At 43.0% G+C, this 20,135-nt stretch overlaps 2 protein-coding genes across 2 annotated transcripts in view; both read right to left on the reverse strand.

Moving 5' to 3' along the window:
• Positions 1–20,135, reverse strand: part of ATXN7L1 (ataxin 7 like 1) — a 488,131-nt gene that overhangs the window by 380,676 nt on the left and 87,320 nt on the right. The window lies entirely within an intron of this gene.
• EFCAB10 (EF-hand calcium binding domain 10) lies at positions 588–13,893 on the reverse strand. The gene is made up of 4 exons (XM_075274138.1): positions 13,732–13,893; positions 13,213–13,377; positions 7,440–7,521; positions 588–1,042 (listed from the first exon to the last, which is right to left on the reverse strand). The coding sequence occupies exons 1-4, from the start codon at positions 13,832–13,834 to the stop codon at positions 1,000–1,002; spliced, it is 393 nt and encodes a 130-aa protein (XP_075130239.1). The 5' UTR covers positions 13,835–13,893; the 3' UTR covers positions 588–999.

Below are 20,135 nucleotides of genomic sequence, written 5' to 3' on the forward strand. Positions count from 1 at the left end.
GGGCTTGAACCTGCTGTCACTTGATTGCAAGTCCCATAGACGGCAATACAACTGTATTGCCGTCTATGGGACATTCTGTCTATTAGTATTACGGCTGGTCATAGAGACCAGCCGCAATACTAATACAGCAGTGACAGGCCTGGGAGCCTCATTAGGCTCCCGGCTGTCACCCGAACAGGTCGGCTCCTGCGATATCGCCGCGCAGGAGCCGGCCTGCAACTTCACAGGTACGGGGCCGGTGGGGACCGGCCCCGGGGGAGAAGGGGCCACTGATACTGACCCGGCATCCGTTCTACTAGAGAGGCGGATGCCGGGGAGGGATAGACGCAGGCACAGGTGCCGGGCCTGAGACATCGCTGCGCTCCTCTGCCCTGCATGAAGCCAGCGGCGGGGGGGGGGGGGGGGGGGGACGGAGGAGCGGAATAGCATCACTCCTGCCGCTGCTGGCTTCATGCAGGGCAGAGGAGCGCAGCGATGTCTCAGGCCCCGGCGTCTATCACTTGCTGGCATCCGTCTCTCTAGTACAGCGGATGCCAGGCGCCACATTCGGACTATAAGACGCACCCTTCTTTTCCCCCCAAATTTGGGGGGAAAAAAGTGCGTCTTATAGTCCGAAAAATACGGTACATTTATCAGTAACAGCTCATTTTCTAAAATGTGTTACAGGGACTAAACAATATATTTAGTAGGAGTTAAAATTGAGATAAGATAATGGCTCACCTCTTACTGACTCACCACTGGTATAGTTCAGCTGCCCTGGTCCCAACTGCTCTACAATTTCCTGGTTGGTCATTACTGTGCCATTAAACGGCTAAATAGACATAATTTCCAGCCAGTTCATACATATGAGCTGACTGGCAGGGGATTGGTCAGTCAACCCTTTTTAATGGTTATATTGCCATAGGAATTAATTCTATAATAACGTACAGCATGTCTTTACTAATAAAAGTCATTTTATTAAATAGATAACAGCCACAGCCATGATTGACAGCAACGGTACTAGCTCTTAAATGTTGCAGAAGATTTTTTCAGATGAGTCCTCCTGTGTAAAAAAAGAAGTCTCAGTAAAAATTCAGATCACAGCCATTCTTTAAAACTGACTCAATTCTGTACATCGTCATGCCAGAAAATATATACTTTTCTTGAAATAAGCAGCGTGCAAAAATGTATTTTTTTTTAAAACATGTATATGTATATATAATTAAAAAGAGAAACAGATTGCAGCATAAGGGAATGTTTCTTCCACAATCTGATCTTTCTTTTGCTCTATGAAGATGTAAATGAGAATAGTTCTCCCCAGTGTGATGTAAACCCCTACAGATATGTGGAGGATGTGTATTTTTCGGACTATAAGACGCACCTAGGTTTTAGAGGAGGAAAATAGGGAAAAAAAAATTTGAAGCAAAAAATGGTAAAATATTTAATATATGGGAGTTGTAGTTTTGCAACAGCTGCAAGGCCACATTGACAGGTGACCCTGCAGCTGTACGGGGATGCATAGAGTGTTTTTTTTTGCGGGGCCAGCTGTACTTTTTAGTTATACCATTTTGGGGAATATCTATTGCTTAGATCACCTTGTATTGAAAAAAAACCCAGTGGTTTATGTGATATATATATATATATATATATATATATATATATATATATATATATATATATATATATATATTTCTAGGGACAGGAGGTGATTTAGAACTTTTATTTATTTTTAAAGCTTTTTTTTTTTTTTTTTTACTATTTTATTCCCCCCCCCGGGGGCTTGAACCCGCGGTCACTTAATTGTAAGTCCCTTAGACGGCAATACAACTGTATTGCCGTCTATGGGACATTCTGTCTATTAGTATTATGGCTGGTCATAGAGACCAGCCGCAATACTAATACAGCAGTGACAGGCCTGGGAGCCTCATTAGGCTCCCGGCTGTCACCCGAACAGGTCGGCTCCTGCGATATCACCGCGCAGGAGCCGGCCTGCAACTTCACAGGTACGGGGCCGGTGGGGACCGGCCCTGGGGGAGAAGGGGCCGCTGATACTGACCCGGCATCCGCTGTACTAGAGAGGCGGATGCCGGGGAGGGATAGATGCTGGCACAGGTGCCGGGGCCTGAGACATCGCTGCGCTCCACTGTCCTGCATGAAGCCAGCGGCGGGGGGGGGGGACGGAGGAGCGGAATAGCATCGCCGCTGCCGCTGCTGGCTTCATGCAGGGCAGAGGAGCGCAGCGATGTCTCAGGCCCCGGTGTCTATCCCTTGCCGGCATCCGTCTCTCTAGTACAGCGGATGCCAGGCGCCACATTCGGACTATAAGACGCACCCTTCTTTTCCCCCCAAATTTTGGGGAAAAAAAGTGCATCTTATAGTCCGAAAAATACGGTAATATAAAAGTTTAATTTAATGTTTATTTTCAGTTATACTGTGGGTTGTTTTTTTAAACTTTAACAGTAACATTTTATTACTGTATACTAGAATGATCTTTGGATCATTCTCCTAATTTTCATTGATTCATAAAGATTACTCATGATGATAAATATGGCACCTGCTGAAAACCAGCATTTTTAATTGTGTTTGCTGAGTTTTCTCACTTTCTACTCTTAAGTTCCAGTCACAGAGTTTTTGGGCGCTGATTTTGATGCTGGATCTGTGTCAGAATCCACATGGGAAAAACGCCTCCCCATAGAGTTCTATGAGATCCGCTTGCTTTATTTTTCCACTCACAGGAAAAAAAAAAAAGCTTCAAAAAACTATTTCCTAATTCCTGAAGCGGATTTTTTTCCTCACCAAAAAACTCCATGTCAATGGACCCATATTATACCTATAGGAAAAACGCCGGCATATCCGCAGGTATAATTGACAAGTGGGTGTTTTTGAAAATGCAGCTTTTCTGCTGCAGATGTTTTTTTTCTGCAATGAGTGGATGGGATTAGTCAGAATCTCATTCACTCTTCAGGTACTGTAAAACCCAGCATTTTTGCTACGTGGAGCTTCAGTCTAAAACACAAAATAAATGTGAAACCTGGCATGTAGGCCAGTTTGTTTTTTGTACAATAATCAATTGATTACAATTGATAATCTACAGTGGACCGCCATGTGTGGCCATAGCCTAATACAGTTCCATAGGCAGAGCTCTAAAAGAAAGTTAAGGGTATCAGAATATAATGATAAAAATAATATATTTTGTAAGGCTCCGTTCCCACTGAGTAACGTGCCACGCATTCTGACATATATACACGTGTCAGAGTATGAGCGCTTCAAAACAGATCCCATTCACTTCAATGGTGAGAACGGAGCCTAAGGGTATTAAAACATAATAGAATCTATAAATACAAAACCAAACCCCAACAAAGAAAATGGGACCTATTCTCTTTCTGTCCATTTTTCATAGTCGATGAGGGATCTTTGAGAAACGGAAATTTCACAATGAAACCACCATGAAAATGGACTTTTCATCTATTTTCACAATAGTTGTGTTTATAAAGCATTATGGGCAGTTGTCTGGTTTTCAAGACCTGACATCTTATATTGTGAACTGCAAGTTCTCCGATACTACTGACAATTCAACCAATAAACTGCAGGTGTAATCTTTATCGTTTGTATATTCTTTTAGTCATAATAGTTCCACATTAAAGGGGTTGTCCAGGATAAACTGTTTTTGACACAGAGGCCAGAGAAGATGGAAAAACAAAACAAACCATACTCTTCTGTCCCTGATGCTTTGGTGTCTCCCACCGCAGTCCGATGCTGCAGAGCCCCAATGCTCTAGGACTGCTGAGGCCAATCTGCGGCTTAAGGAAAGGAACCTGGGATGTTACTCGCATAAGTCACCTGTGCCATCCTGTGTCCTTTCCTGATGCTGCTGATTGGCCAGAGCAAGACCTCAGGAATAGCTGGACTGGACTGTGGTGGGAGATTATTTTTGATGGGGTTTTTTTGATGAGGTAGATATATATATATATATATTTTTTTTTTTTTTTTTTTTTTTTTTTTTTTGCCTTCCCGGCCTCCTTGCCACATAACTGTTTATCGTGGACAACCCCTTTAAACCTGGCATTACACATTGTTCTCACTGTAATCTCTCTATCTTATAAAAATGAATTCTTGTCTGTCTGTCTGTCTGTCTGTACTCTAATGCGAACCAAACGACTGGACCGATATTCACCAAATTTGGTACAGAGATACTTCAGATATCAGGGAAGGTTTAAGACGAGACTCCAACTCACTCGGACGTACCGTTGCTGAGATACAGCATTCCAAACACAGTGCCCCCCCCCCTTAGCCAATACAAACCTGCAAGTCTTTCACTCATATTCCAACTGCAATACACACAGTCACTCCACATGCACAATACAACACTGATATCCAAACTGAGATACACGCATCAGAGGATTAGATACACAGATCAGCACACAGTATCACACGCCAGAGGATTAGATTCACGGGTCTCCACACAGTCCCACAAACCAGAGGATTAAATACGCACTTCTGCACACAGTTCCACACACTGAAGGATTTGATACGTGCATCTGCACACGGTTTCACATGCCGAAGGATTAGATACAGGCGTCTACACACAGTTCCACACTCCAGAGGATTAGATACGTGCGTCTGCACACATTTGTACATGCCATAGGATTAGATACACGTGTCTGCACACAGTACCACGCGCAGTAGGATTAGATACGCGCGTCTACACATAGTTCCACACGCCAAAGGATTAGATACGCGCATCTTCACACAATACCACACGGGAGGATTAGATATGTGTGTGTGCACACAGTACCATACTTTGGAGGATTAGATACATGCCTCTGCACACAGTACCACAAGCCAGAGAATTAGATACGCATCTCAGCACACAGTATCACATGGGGGAGGATTAGATACGCGCGTCTGCACACAATACCACACAGGGGAGGATTAGATACACGTGTCTTCACACAGTTGTACACGCCATAGGATTAGATACACGCGTCTGCACACAGTACCACATGCCATAGAATTAGATACACGCGTCTGCACACAGTTCCATACTCCAGAAGATTAGATACGTGCGTCTGCACACAGTTGTACACGCCATAGGATTAGATACACGCGTCTGCACACAATACCACATGCAGTAGGATTAGATACGTGCGTCTACACAAAGTTCCTCACGCCGAAGGATTAGATACACGCCTCTTCACACAATACCACACAGGGGAGGATTAGATACATGTGTGTGCACACAGTACCACACTTTGGAGGATTAGATACATGCCTCTTCACACAGTACCACAAGCCAGAGAATTAGATACGCGTCTCAGCACACAGTACCACACGGGGAGGATTAGATACGCGCGTCTACACACAGTACCACATGCCATAGGATTAGATACGCATATCTGCACACAGTACCACATGCCGGGGGATTGGATACGCGCCTCTTCACACAATACCATACAGGGGAGGATTAGATACACGTGTCTTCACACAGTTGTACACGCCAGAGGATTAGATACACGGGTCTGCACACAGTCTCACACACCAGAGGATTAAATACACACTTCTGCACACAGTTCCACACACTGAAGGATTTGATACACGCGTCTGCAAATGGTTCCACATGCCGAAGGATTAGATACAGGCGTCTACACACAGTTCCACACTCCAGAGGATTAGATACGTGCGTCTGCACACATTTGTACACGCCATAGGATTAGATACACGCGTCTGCAGAGTACCACATGCCGTAGGATTAGATACGCGCGTCTACACACAGTACCACATGCCGTAGAATTAGATACACGGGTTTGCACACAGTCCCACACACCAGAGGATTAAATACGCACTTCTGCCCACAGTACCACATGCCATAGGATTAGATACGCACACCTGCACACGGTTCCACATGCCGAAGGATTAGATACAGGTGTCTACACACAGTTCCACACTCCAGAGGATTAGATACACAGATCAGCACACAGTATCACACGCCAGAGGATTAGATACACGGGTCTGCACACAGTCTCACACACCAGAGGATTAAATACACACTTCTGCACACAGTTCCACACACTGAAGGATTTGATACACGCGTCTGCACATGGTTCCACATGCCGAAGGATTAGATACAGGCGTCTACACACAGTTCCACACTCCAAAGGATTAGATACGTGCGTCTGCACACATTTGTACACGCCATAGGATTAGATACACGCGTCTGCACAGAGTACCACATGCCGTAGGATTAGATACACGCGTCTACACACAGTTCCACATTCCAGAGGATTAGATACGCACGTCTGCACACAGTTGTACATGCCATAGGATTAGATACACGCGTCTACACACAATACCACACAGGGGAGGATTAGATACGTGTGTGTGCACACAGTACCACACGGGGGAGGATTAGATACGCGCGTCTACACACAGTACCACATGCCATAGGATTAGATACGCGCATCTGCACACAGTACCACATGCCGGGGGATTGGATACACACGTCTACACACAGTTCCACACGCCGTGGGATTAGATATGCGCCTCTTCACACAATACCACACAGGGGAGGATTAGATACACGTGTCTTCACACAGTTGTACACGCCATAGGATTAGATACACGCGTCTGCACACAGTACCACATGCCGTAGGATTAAATACGCGCGTCTACACACAGTACCACATGCCGTAGGATTAGATACGCGCGTCTGCACACAGTACCACATGCCGTAGGATTAGATACACGCGTCTGCACACAGTACCACATGCCGTAGGATTAGATACACGTGGCTGCACACAGTACCACATGCCGTAGGATTAGATACGTGCGTCTACACACAGTTCCAAATGCCGTAGGATTAGATACGCGCCTCTTCACACAATACCACACAGGGGAGGATTAAATATGTGCGTCTGCACACAGTACCACAAGCCAGAGGATTAGATAAGCGCATCTGCACACAGTACCAAATTCCGTAGGATTAGATACGCACATCTGCACACAGTTCCACATGCTGTAGGATTAGATACGCGCCTCTTCACACAATACCACACAGGGGAGGATTAGATACGCGCGTCTGCACACAGTTTCACTTACTGGAGGATTAGATACGCGCCTCTTCACACAATACCACACGGGGAGGATTAGATATTTGTATCTGCACACAGTACCACACCAACAAGGATTGGATACTTGCATCTAAACACAGTACTACACGGGGAAGGATTAGATACAGCTTTACTCCAGGTATCCATAACAACTGATCACAGGTTTTTCACTGACATCCAAAATGAGATACACATAATCACATGACGCTTATGGACATACACACAAACAACATACAAAATACACCAGTGCAAAATTGGACAATTCTTATGGGGCTACTACACAAACATAAAATGTAATATACCCGTGCGAAGCCGGGTCCTCCCTCTAGTATTATATATTTGCAGATTACTTACACATCATGTTTGAAGACTTCCTCTGTGATTTTCTCTGGAGGAGCAAGTAGGTTGTCAACATTCACACCCAGAGTTTTTAAAGCTGCACAGAAAAATACTCTCACTGTTTAAAGCAACTACAGTACATATAATACATAACAGTTAAATCATGTGATCAAAGTATTAAAAACTTTCTACACACATGGCACTATATATCATGTATTGATCCTGAATTACAGATAGTTATGCCTTCGCATTGCTGCCAGCTCCTGACTCTCACTGCTCCCCATAGATTCAAGACCTGCTGGAAATTTGCACTTTAGGAAGTGTTATTTGTAAACCATACAACATTGAAAGCCTGCTGCTGCCACCGCCGATCCCGCAGAACAGCAGCTGCAGGCTTTCCTGTACATACATGGAACACCATGCACAGCGATCCCTTTGAGACAGCAGCGGCTGCAATGCTTTCCTTTATATGTTCTCTGCACAGAAAACCCAACGTACGGGTAAGAACTTGTTTATGTAATCAGATAACGCCAATGTTTAGTGGGGGGAGCAGGAAAATAAGACATCTGCTGAAAATAAGCGGTCAGTCAGCTGTAGTAATGACTGCTAGACCGCTAGGTCTTATTTTCAAGGGTAACCTTATATTTCAATAGGTCTTATATTCAGGGAAACACTGTCCCACCACAGTAAAATAAATTAATAAATAAAATATACTTGTACTACCTTTAGTCTCCAATTGTACCATCACAGCCTACCTTCATCACACCTCTGGTTCTGTTGTACTAATATCTTTCATGACCTAGCACAGTGGTCAATGACAACTTACAGTGGATACAACATCATTGTTATGTGATAAGAATGACTACTGCAAATGTGATACAATGGCAACGTGGATGCTGCACGATAAATGCCCTAATAAGTTTTAAAAACTCATTAATATCCTGTTTAGAAAGCTGCAAACTAACTTTAGTCTACAGATGTAAGTGTGACTTCCTATAGTTTGTGACAAGTAAATGTTATATTTGTTACATATTGGCAAAAAAAGAAAAACTAAAGCGGCAACCCCTTTATTTTATCATATATTTATATTTTTTTTTATTTATATTCTGATTCATTTATAAAGCTATCAATTTTACCCAATGTACATAATTCCTTATTACAAAGTACACACACTCTAAATCGGGGGTCTCAAACACAAGAACCCTGAAGCTGCATTCAAGGAAGAACCAAGGAGAAAAGAACCCCAGACCCAACAGCCTACAAGCTCGAAGCAGTTCTAGATAAAAATACTCACCGCACCCTGGCACCTTCTGCTCTCTTCCCTTGCTCAGTACTATGAAGTATGTGAGCCTAGAGCAGTGGTAGGAAATGCTACTGGGAGCATTGAGGCAAGTACTGGCTGGGGGACATTAAATGGGGGGGGGGGCAGCTTATGTGCATGGAAAATCTCACCTCCTTCCTGCATAACACAGCTGATGTTTTTAACAAAACCTGGTTTTACTAGCTGGAATTCCAATTTTCTGGAGAGTATCAGGCTCTTCTGAGCTCTGGGTCCCCTTCCAGGGCTTAAACCATGAAACTCTGTGCCTAGCGCTCAACTGCATGCAAGTGTCCTCCCACTCTCTCCCTACCTGGCTACACAAACTGAAACACCGTCCCTATCATTAGGGGACCCGGCGCGTAAGGACATCCGGGACTCTACAAAGGCCCTCACATGGAACTTTATTTTATTCCTTTCTATTTATCTCCCATCTCCACCCCCATCTCTCTTTTCCACCCCCTTCCTTCTCCCTGCTCTTCCTCCTTCTCCTCTATCCTTCTTCTTGATAACGTCTAGCTTGCCCTTGCTGACTGTCACCATCTTCAGGTTTTTCCCATGTTTTGGTTTGACTCTTTTTTTTTTCCAATTCAAAAGTTTTATGGATTTTTACAAATAAAAAATAATTGTGTGGGGCCGCTGCTGGGGTGGGCATTCCAATATGTGGGTTATTATTGGGGCACACTATACTGTGTGGGGTCAGCGCTGGGGGATATTAAACATAGATGCCAACAGGTTGATTTGCGAAATGGAAAGTTGTGGTGAAAGTAGGAGTGGTACTTTTAAGGGGTGTGGACCTTATAAAATGGCAAAGTTAAATATATCCATACCCTGTATAATAATAATGATAATAATAGACACCAGATTGTTACTAACTAAAATAAATTGTGCCATTTTTATTTACACCATTTAGTAATCACTTGAAATATTTTTTGCAATACTGAATATACATATGTACTGTATATTTATAATAATTTAATAAACAAAAATAATGTGCTAAAGCTTTAAAAAAATAAATTTTCTTTGTTTTTTTCCCTTCATACCAAGTTTTTCCTTTCCCTGCAATCATTCTATATACCAGTACATTGTATGCTTAATAATATATTTTCTGCCCTAACCAAAGTCACTAATGACCTTCTAACCGCCAAAGCCAAGCGTCATTACTCTGTCCTTCTCCTCCTTGACCTCTCCTCTGCCTTTGATACAGTCGACCACTCCCCCTTACTAGACACTCTCTCATCCCTTGGTATCTCAGACCTGGCCCTTTCCTGGATCTCCTCATACCTCACCAACCGCACATTCAGCGTCTCCCACTCACACACCACCTCCTCACCGTGCACTCTCTCTGTAGGTGTCCCCCAAGACTCTGTCCTAGGGCCCCTCCTGTTCTCCATCTACACCCTCGGCCTAGGCCAACTCATAGAATCTCATGGCTTTCAGTACCACTGCTATGCCAACGACACTCAAATATACACTCACCGGCCACTTTATTAAGTACACCTGTCCAACTGTTCGTTAACACTTAATTTCTAATCAGCCAATCACATGGCGGCAACTCAGTGCATTTAGGCATGTAGACATGGTCAAGACAATCTCCTGCAGTTCAAACCGAGCATCAGTATGGGGAAGAAAGGTGATTTGAGTGCCTTTGAACGTGGCATGGTTGTTGGTGCCAGAAGGGCTGGTCTGAGTATTTCAGAAACTGCTGATCTACTGGGATTTTCACGCACAACCATCTCTAGGGTTTACAGAGAATGGTCCGAAAAAGAAAAAACATCCAGTGAGCGGCAGTTCTGTGGGCGGAAATGCGTTGTTGATGCCAGAGGTCAGAGGAGAATGGCCAGACTGGTTCGAGCTGATAGAAAGGCAACAGTGACTCAAATAGCCACCCGTTATAACCAAGGTAGCCAGAAGAGCATCTCTGAACGCACAGTACGTCGAACTTTGAGGCAGATGGGCTACAGCAACAGAAGACCACACCGGGTGCCACTCCTTTCAGCTAAGAACAGGAAACTGAGGCTACAATTTGCACAAGCTCATCGAAATTGGACAATTGAAGATTGGAAAAACGTTGCCTGGTCTGATGAGTCTCGATTTCTGTTGCGACATTCGGATGGTAGGGTCAGAATTTGGCATCAACAACATGAAAGCATGGATCCATCCTGCCTTGTATCAACGGTTCAGGCTGGTGGTGGTGGTGTCATGGTGTGGGGAATATTTTCTTGGCACTCTTTGGGCCCCTTGGTACCAATTGAGCATCGTTGCAACGCCAAAGCCTACCTGAGTATTGTTGCTGACCATGTCCATCCTTTTATGACCACAATGTACCCAACATCTAATGGCTACTTTCAGCAGGATAATGCGCCATGTCATAAAGCTGGAATCATCTCAGACTGGTTTCTTGAACATGACAATGAGTTCACTGTACTCCAATGGCCTCCACAGTCACCAGATCTCAATCCAATAGAGCATCTTTGGGATGTGGTGGAACGGGAGATTCGCATCAGGGATGTGCAGCCGACAAATCTGCGGCAACTGTGTGATGCCATCATGTCAATATGGACCAAAATCTCTGAGGAATGCTTCCAGCACCTTGTTGAATCTATGCCACGAAGAATTGAGGCAGTTCTGAAGGCAAAAGGGGGTCCAACCCGTTACTAGCATGGTGTACCTAATAAAGTGGCCGGTGAGTGTACATCTCTGGACCAGACATTACCTCTCTGCTGGCCAGAATTCCAGATTGTTTAGCGGCCGTAGCCTCCTTTCTCTCCTCCTGCTTTCTCAAACTCAACATGGAGAAAACAGAGTTCATCATCTTCACCCCACCTCGTATGGCCCCCTACCTGACTCATCTATCAAAGTTAATGGAACCACGCTTACCCCTGTCCCTCGAGTCCGATGTCTTGGGTTAACCCTGGACTCCGACCTATCCTTCGAAACGCATGTTCAAACCCTCAACACCTCCTGCCGCCTCCAGCTCAAAAACATCTACTGAATCAGCTCCTTCCTCACCCCTGATACTACTAAGACGCTCTTCTATGTCCTCATAATCTCCCGCTTAGACTACTGCAACACCCTTCTCCATGGACTCCCAGCTAACATCCTCACCCCCTCCAGTACACCCTAAACTGCGCTGCTCGCTTAATTCACCTCACCCCCCACTCTTCATTGACGGCCCCCCTCTGCCAGTCCCTCCAATGGCTACCTATTGCCCAGCGAATAGAATTCAAGCTGCTAATGTTAACATACAAAGCCATCCACAACCTGTCCCCTCGATATATCTCCGACCTAATCTCCCGCTACCTGCCCACACCTAACCTCAGATCCTCCAAAGACCTCCTACTCCTCTCTACTCTCATCCGCTCCTCCGAAAACCGTCTCCAAGATTTCTCTTGTGCATCCCCCATACTCTGCAACTCATTACCAAGGCACATAAGACTGACCCCCACAATCACAGGCTTCAAGAAGGCCCTGAAGACTCACCTATTCAGGAAGGCCTACAACCTCCAATAACACTATCACCGCACCGCCATCTGTACAGTCTCCCCTCCTTCTTTCTCTATCCCCCTTCCCTCATAGATTGTAAACCCTCGCGGGCAGGGCCCTCTATCCCACTGTGCCAGTCATTCATTGTTAGGGGGCGTTCACAGTGCCGTCGGTGTCTGCTGCTAATGTCCGTTCAAAATCTTGTGCGGACATTAGCAGCGGACACTAGCTGTATCCGTGACATTTTGCATTGATTTAAATGGACATCGGGTGCATTCTTTTACAGTCCGTGTCTGTCCTTAACTGTCCGTTCCCAAAGATGTCCGACTTTTCAAGCGGACAGCAAAACCTATATGTCGGGTTTTGCTATCCGCTTGAAAAGTCGGACATCTTTGGGAACGGACAGTTAAGGACAGACACGGACTGTAAAAGAACGCACCCGATGTCCATGTAAGTCAATGCAAAATGTCACAGACACAGCTAGTGTCTGCTGCTAATGTCTGCACAAGATTTTGAACAGACATTAGCAGCGGACACTAGCTGTTGGACACCAACAGTAGTGTGAATGCTCCCTTAGTATTATATTTGCTTGTATACTTTGTGTACTGTATGTGAACCCTCAAATGTAAAGCACCATGGAATTAATGGTTCTATATAAACAATAATAATAATTTTCTAAGTAAACAATGCACTGGCCTACACAGATCTCTCTATATACCAATACCTTATGTAGGCACAGTACAACAGTATTACGGCTTACTAAAAGGAAAAATAAAAAAAACTTCCTACTGAAACTAACAGATGTTATGACTCAGTACTGTACGGGGCCACCACTGGGGGGCATTACAGAGCCACTGCTGGGATAAATTTCTATTGTATAGAATTTAAAGGAATGTGTCCCATTAACTTTTTTTCTCAAAGTGCAGCCAATTTGTCCAACCAAGCTGGAGACCCCTGCTCTAAATGGACATGCTAATGCCTTACCTTCTATGTACTGAGTCCCCGTTATATAGCCTTGGCCTGAAGGGTCCAGAATCCTGAAGACAGCATCCACATTAGACTCATCAAAGAGGCATGGATATTCCATATCTGCCAATCTGGCAAGCTTCAATTTTTCCAGCTGTGTTATAAGGAACTCTCTGGGTCTTTCTGCAAAATGAAAATATTACCGGTAGTTGAATAAATCATTTAAAAAATATCAATATTTCCTTAGTACTAAAATATCCATAACATGATTCCTATAGCATACAGTATATCTCTCAAGTCCTTGTAATGTATGAGCACTGACCATTTACTTTCCTGTACACATACAGTATTAAACATGATACAAATATAAACCCTGCAATAATTTTAATCATTTTTTTTTCTTGCGCGCCCTCTAGTGGCCCAATGTAGTACCGCCCTTTCTGTAATGTACCAGCCACTGTTTATGGCTGAAGTGTTCACTGAAGCTGAGGGTATTGATGTTTCAGCCGCACCACAGTCAAACAGAAGAGCCATTACCAGGCCGGTGATACAGGAGGAGACTTGTGAGGTTGTTCACCAGCTCCATGATCTTATGTTCTCGAAGGTAATCCTCCGCTTGTAGCCGCCGTGCTCCTGCCATACTGCTAGCGTCTCCTGTTGCTAGGAGACCGTAAACATACCACGTACGAGTCACGACCCCGGAAGTAGATGTAACTATGGCCGTATATCCGCGTCCTGGTTCCTGTGTGACGCGGATTCTTAGCGACCATTTCCGGGTGTCCCGGTTCAGTCACAAGTGAGGGCACACCTGAGAGGGAAGAGGAATAAAAACAAGCGACTTTATTCCGGTAGTCTCCCATACATTCCCCAAGTATGGGGAGGAGACTCCACTGTATGGAGAGACACAACAATACTGCCATTGCCTGGGTATTAGCTGCACCCCTCTAATTCAGTAGTTCTCTCATCTGGCGCACCAAGAACAATTAAAAAATGGCTGTTCTATTATATTTATGGATTTTTAGGAAAAATAATGTCAATAAATCCTTCATGGAAATAGAAAAACTTTAGCACCACATTCTCCACATTTTTGGAGGTAGTTCCCCATTGTCAGAAACCTAGTGGTGTTATCTAGGATCAAAGCTAATCCAGAATCTCTCCTCCAAAAGGTACAGACTCATCCGCAGACTGCTGTTATGGTTGGTTTCAATAGCTTTATTTACAGTCACATACTGTGTGCTGTGACGCAGCGCTGGCTGGGGCAAAGTACAGTATAATACAGAAGCACAATATACAGTAAAGGGAGTGATCTGGCACTACACATTACACCTCTTACTACATCAACATTCAACATCCTGCACTGCATCAACTTTATTGGGAATCGGATGTGCTGCAGGGTGTCGTGAGTAATGTAGGATCTGAGCGTTTACTTTGTTGTGCTACTCTGTTACTGTACTGTGCTCCAGCCAGTACTTCATCACAGATCACCATATGTTTGCAGTTTTACAACTCACTGTAGATAAAGCTATTGAATACACCTGATCAGATGTTTGTAGAGGAATCTGTCTTCCTTTAGGACTAGTTCACACAGGGACTTGGAGGCGGATTTTGACAGCGGAATCCACGTCATAATCCGCCTCCATATAATGCTAGTCTATATAGAGGGCTAGCTCTTTTTTTTCGCTAGCGTTTTTTTTAATGCTAGGCGAAAAAATAAGCGAGCTGCCCTTTCTTCAGGCGGAAGCTGCGGCGCGCTGAGCTGTGGCTTCCGCCTAGCAGCAGCACCCTCCGATGTCAGCTCATTCATTTGAGCCGGCTACAGAGGGGAAAGCCACGACCGCGATGGTTGTGGCAGGTGGGTTTTGACCCGAGAGTGATGCGGCCCAAAATCCGCCCCCGTGTGAATGAGCCCTTAAGGTTGTTTCACATCTGCGTTGGTATTCCATCTGGCGGAGTCCGCAAGGGGTCCCCCCCCAAATGGAATACCGAACACAGAAAGCACACCGACCCCAAAGACTATAATGGGGTCTATGTGCTTGCCACACGCTGCCCGCACGAATCATGCGAACAGGAAAGTAGATTGCAAAGTACTTTCCTCTTTGCATGGTCTGTGCGGAGATCTGGTGGCAAGAACACGGACCCCATTATAGTTTATGGGGACGGAATACCAATGCAGATGTGAACCAACCCTAACAGAAGGAACACAGACATCTAGAAAACCGTGAAGAATCTTTATTATACAAACAGTAACATTTGTCTCTCAGTATTGGTCTGAAAGTGGACAACCCTTTTATTATTACTTTTAAGACTGCAACACTAAACTGAAAACCAGGAAGATGAATCAAAAGGGCCTGTGAAAATGTGAGATGTGTGATTTGGTTAGATGCTATGGCCATTTTTACTTTTACTACCATTTGTGATAGTCCTCTTTGCCTCCCACTGCTCCGTACTGCCCTCTGTCCCTCTCTCCCTATCTCTCCTGACCCATGAGTTCCTCATGCCATGAGGAAGGGACCAGACGTGTCCCGAAACGCGTAGCCATATTTCACCCTACGGTGGTTGCCATGTTTCCATTTTAATGAATTGAAAATAAAGATTGGAAGTTTTTAAGACGTCGGGAGGTGCTGGATCTTTTTTCTATTGCAGTACATATGACTCAAACCAGACAAGCATCGCAGCAATAGTTGTAATGTGCCAAGTGCAAAAGAATTCAGGGCCAGGCACAATTACATATACACTGGCTGGCCCTGGCAATGAATGGAAGAAGGGAGGAGCAGAGGACAGTATATTCCAGTGTTACTTTACATATTGACCAAAAAAAAAAAAGCTGAAGTCTGAAACGGAGGCACCAATTCACAAGGGGAATAAACCATTTTATTCAGGTGACCCCAATCTATCTGCTTGGGTCTGGTAAAAGACTCCCTTTGGCTGAGGCGCCAAATTGCAGAAACTCCGCTTTTTTTGTTGTTGCAGATTTTATTGCATTTACTTTTGAGCAGAAGGTAGAAGTGTAAGAAGCTTCCTATATGTTTTCCATTCCTCTTGTAGCCATTCTTGGCTTTGGCTCAAAAACTGCAGCAAAATCTGCAACAAAAAAAAAAGCTGTTTCTGCAACATGGGGCCTCAGCTTTTAAATGGAATCTGTCATCTTGAAAATTCCCCCTGATCTACTACAATGGGAGGACAGTTAAAAGGGGGACAGTCTATGGGACAGATTTATTAAAATGATCTTAAAGCAAAACTGTTTTAGCATCGCTGGCTGCTGCAAAAGCTTAACTTTCCAGGTGTCAGACCCTGACAGATTACTGATGACATATTCTGTCAATAGGTCATGAATAAGAAAAAGTGAGTTGGAGCCAGAAAACAATTTTTAACCCATCCCAACATTCATAGTGTATGAGAGGAAATCTGGATTTCTGAGAAATTTCTATTATGCCTTGCCTTAATAAAGATTTTAAGGCAAAGGCTCCACATAGTGAGCCGCAGCCAAAAAGCACTGCGAGGAAAAATTTCAACAGTAACACATCACAGTTTTTCCCACAGCAATTTTCCCAGAAAGTCTGAAGAGCTTTCCTTCAATCTTCCAGGCATGTACAGTCGGCTCTGCCATCGGACCTCAGGCAGAGCCGACTGCGCATGCCCATGGCCACAAGAAAATGGCAGCTTACACAGTAAGCTGGAGTAAGCGGCCATTTTCTTGTGGCCATGGGCATACGCAGTCGGCTCTGCCTGAGGCCCGATGACAGAGACGACTGTACATGCCTGGAAGATTGAAACCAAGGACAGAAGAAGACACAGGGAGAGGGCATTCCAGAACAAGATAGAGGTGTCACTGGAGAGTTCTCTTGCATTGGGGGCACCTCCAGTGCTGTTTGAGGGCTGGGGACTGCCCCCAGTGCTGCGAGAGAACTGATTTGCATACCAAATAAAACCCTTTCTTAAGGCTATTCCTACGTGTTAGTTTGAAAAAAAGGGTATCCAGTGATCGGATCCTTTTAAGCCCTACTGTTCAATCTATATATATTTCATGTTGTATATCTATAGGAGGTTCTCTCTGTAGCTTTTGTCTGTATTTCTATATACTAAGACTGGTCACTCTATATTGCTCAGTAAATAACAATTTCTTCTAATACCTTTACAATAAATGGTCATGTTACAAGTCGATGACATCAGCTCCTGACCCACCCCCAAGGGTACTATAAAAGCTGTAGGGGACTATTGTTTAGTCTTGGCATGGATCCTGAAATGTATGTCATGCAACTCTGGAAGTCATCGAAAGATGGGTATATATCAGTGCATGATATTTATAAATGAGCTCCCCATCCAGTGATCTATTACATAATTTGTAACTACAGCTAAGTATTACCTCTATTCATTTATTAAACACTTAGAATTTGATTATATTTTCATGTGATTTATAGTCATTCTTTGACCATCTGAGTTAATTTAGTGAAAGAAAAAACCAGTTTGCCTAAAGGTGAGCAGCTAACCCAACCATGCAATGTTGATAAATTTTGTTATGTTTAGTTATCAGTACTTTAAATTACAGAACAAAGGTCGACTTGCACAAATAGTGTTGGCTATATAAACCAATCAAATTTCACCTCTCAATAAGAGAATTAAAGAAGAACTCTAGTAAAGAAAAAAACAAAACCAGTTATATGCTCCCACCCTGCCCTGCTGTACACACAAAAGCAGCTACTCAGAATTAGACTCACCTTACACACACTTATGAAGCTGTGACAAGTTGCAGATTCTTTTCTGAGTGTCTAGCTGGGGAGTATAGAGCAGATCTGTGTATACACATGTAGAGTCTTTTGAGAGGAGCCAGCCTGTAAAGGAAAACCCGTCCCTCACCCTCCACTTCTTGTGTTCTGCCTTGAGCCTGGTTTCTAAAGGCAAACTTTTCCTATTAACAGGGAGCGAACAGCAAATTACCTAGGAAGGAAACACCTAGTGGCAGGAGATTTTTCCAAAAAATATTTTTTAAATAAAGGGCATTACATTTTGCTCCAGAATCACATGTTGTATTAAATGAGACTAGGTTAATCTAAGGCATGCAACTTTAATTACTGATAATATGCCCAAGCACTAAGATAGAAAAGGGTTTTTCTATGTGTTTTCTTATTCTCTTCGAGCACATACAAATCTAGCTCATCACGGCCAAGTGTACATCCAAGGGTAATCTATTTTGGACTACTGGACTAGAGTCTATTGCGGGATCCATGAAAATGGCATGTTCTATTATTTAATGGATCGATTACATGGTCTGTAAAAATAACTAAAGAAAAAAATCACCTGTACCAAACAAACAAAAATGCCTCTGTTACTGAGATATCGCTTTTTTCAATAATTAGTTATTTGACGTGACAGCAATACCCTCATTGCCCTAAAGAAGTAAGCCCCCACTGCTCTGTACTGCCATCTGCCCCTATAGTACACAACTGTGTAAAAAAAAAAAACATTTTTTTCTGAATGTTATTTTGTTCTGTTCAAGTTTCAGGAGACTTTATAGAAAGAACTTCTATGAAGAATAGTAATCCTGGTTTTATAATAATTCAATTTTCCCATTCATAACTGTAAAATATTTTGGCTCTGTGACAAAAATAAATAAATACTGCAGTGGCACTACATTGGAAAGGGAAGGCATAAATTCAGCAACGCCACTAATAGATGTGAACATTCCCTAAAAAAAATCTAGTAAAAACTCACTTCAGTCTACTAATACACCATAACATCCAAATGTATAAATTATCATAGCCAAAAAAACATCAATTTATTAAAACAAAAATTACAAAACAAATGTTTTTTTTTCTTACAAACATATAAATTATTTTATTTACAAAGCCATGTTACAAAAAATAAAGAAAAAAACAAACAAAATAAAATTAAAAATAAAATGTAAGACAATAACAATACATCCCTCACTGGAAAATATCTCCAGGCCAGGCACATCACCATGGCAGTATCAATCAGATACATTTGTTCAAAATTTTTTAAACTTTTTTTTTTTCACTTTTCAAACTTTATGCCATAGAATTTACTATTTACAACTACTTGAAACATATTAAGAGGGGATTTATTTTACAGTTTTTTTTTCCACTGAAAAAAATACCCCAGAGTTTCTAATTTTAGTATTTTAATTACAGCTCCAGTCCAGCTTAACAGTCCATAAAAAAGTAATTTTTTCTTTCATTATTTTTTTATACAAACATCAGTGTGAAATCCTCTACATAATTACCCATTATCGAGGAAACTTCAAGTACATTGAAATCAAAATACCTAAATAGATATGCTCAACAATATTCCTTACGTTACATGTTTGCCCTGATGTCTCTCTCAGAATCACCGTTTTTTTCAGTCATACCAACTAACCAGCAAGTTCTTTCACTGTTTTAGTATATTGCATGACCAATAAAAAGTTGTGTTTTTTTTTGTTTTGGTTTTTTTTTTTCAAAAAATCCATAAATGTTAGAAGAGATTTTTTTCTTCAACTATATCATTGCTAAGTGGGACTGGTGCCTTAAAAAAAAAGTTTACAAGGCCTTTGGAGAACAGACCATATAACATCTATTACTATCAATCCCTCCTTAGTGGAAATTAACCCTGTCAGTACTGGAGAGAATTTTAGAGTCTCCCCACCAATGAGAAGGTTAAGGCATCTGTGTTTCTGGTGTCATGACTACACTAAACTGAGGCTCCCATTGCTTTCACGGGACCCTGAGAAACTGCCAGCCATCCCTTAAAGCAAGAGTGAGATAAGTGATAATTTGATCAGATTCCTGTCACCTACTCGCTCCACTCAAGTATTATATGCATGGAATGAGTTACATTGAATACTACATAAAAGTGCAAAACAAAGAAGGGAAATAGTGTTGCAAAGTATTTCTATAAAAATTCACTAAACAGAATGACTTGGACATGCTTTCTTTAAATGTATTCTG

Source organism: Leptodactylus fuscus, chromosome 5 (genome assembly GCF_031893055.1).
Source record: "Leptodactylus fuscus isolate aLepFus1 chromosome 5, aLepFus1.hap2, whole genome shotgun sequence".
Taxonomy (NCBI): Eukaryota; Metazoa; Chordata; class Amphibia; order Anura; family Leptodactylidae; genus Leptodactylus; species Leptodactylus fuscus.

Excerpts from the sequence above, each read along its gene's own strand:
- EFCAB10 (XM_075274138.1), bottom strand. The coding sequence starts at position 13,834 with ATGGCAGGAGCACGGCGGCTACAAGCGGAGGATTACCTTCGAGAACAT. Across the intron at positions 7,522-13,212 it reads GGGGACTCAGTACATAGAAG|CTTTAAAAACTCTGGGTGTG; the intron begins GTAAGGCATTAG and ends TTTTCTGTGCAG. Across the intron at positions 1,043-7,439 it reads GAAGTCTTCAAACATGATGT|GAGGACTCATCTGAAAAAAT; the intron begins GTAAGTAATCTG and ends TTTTTTACACAG.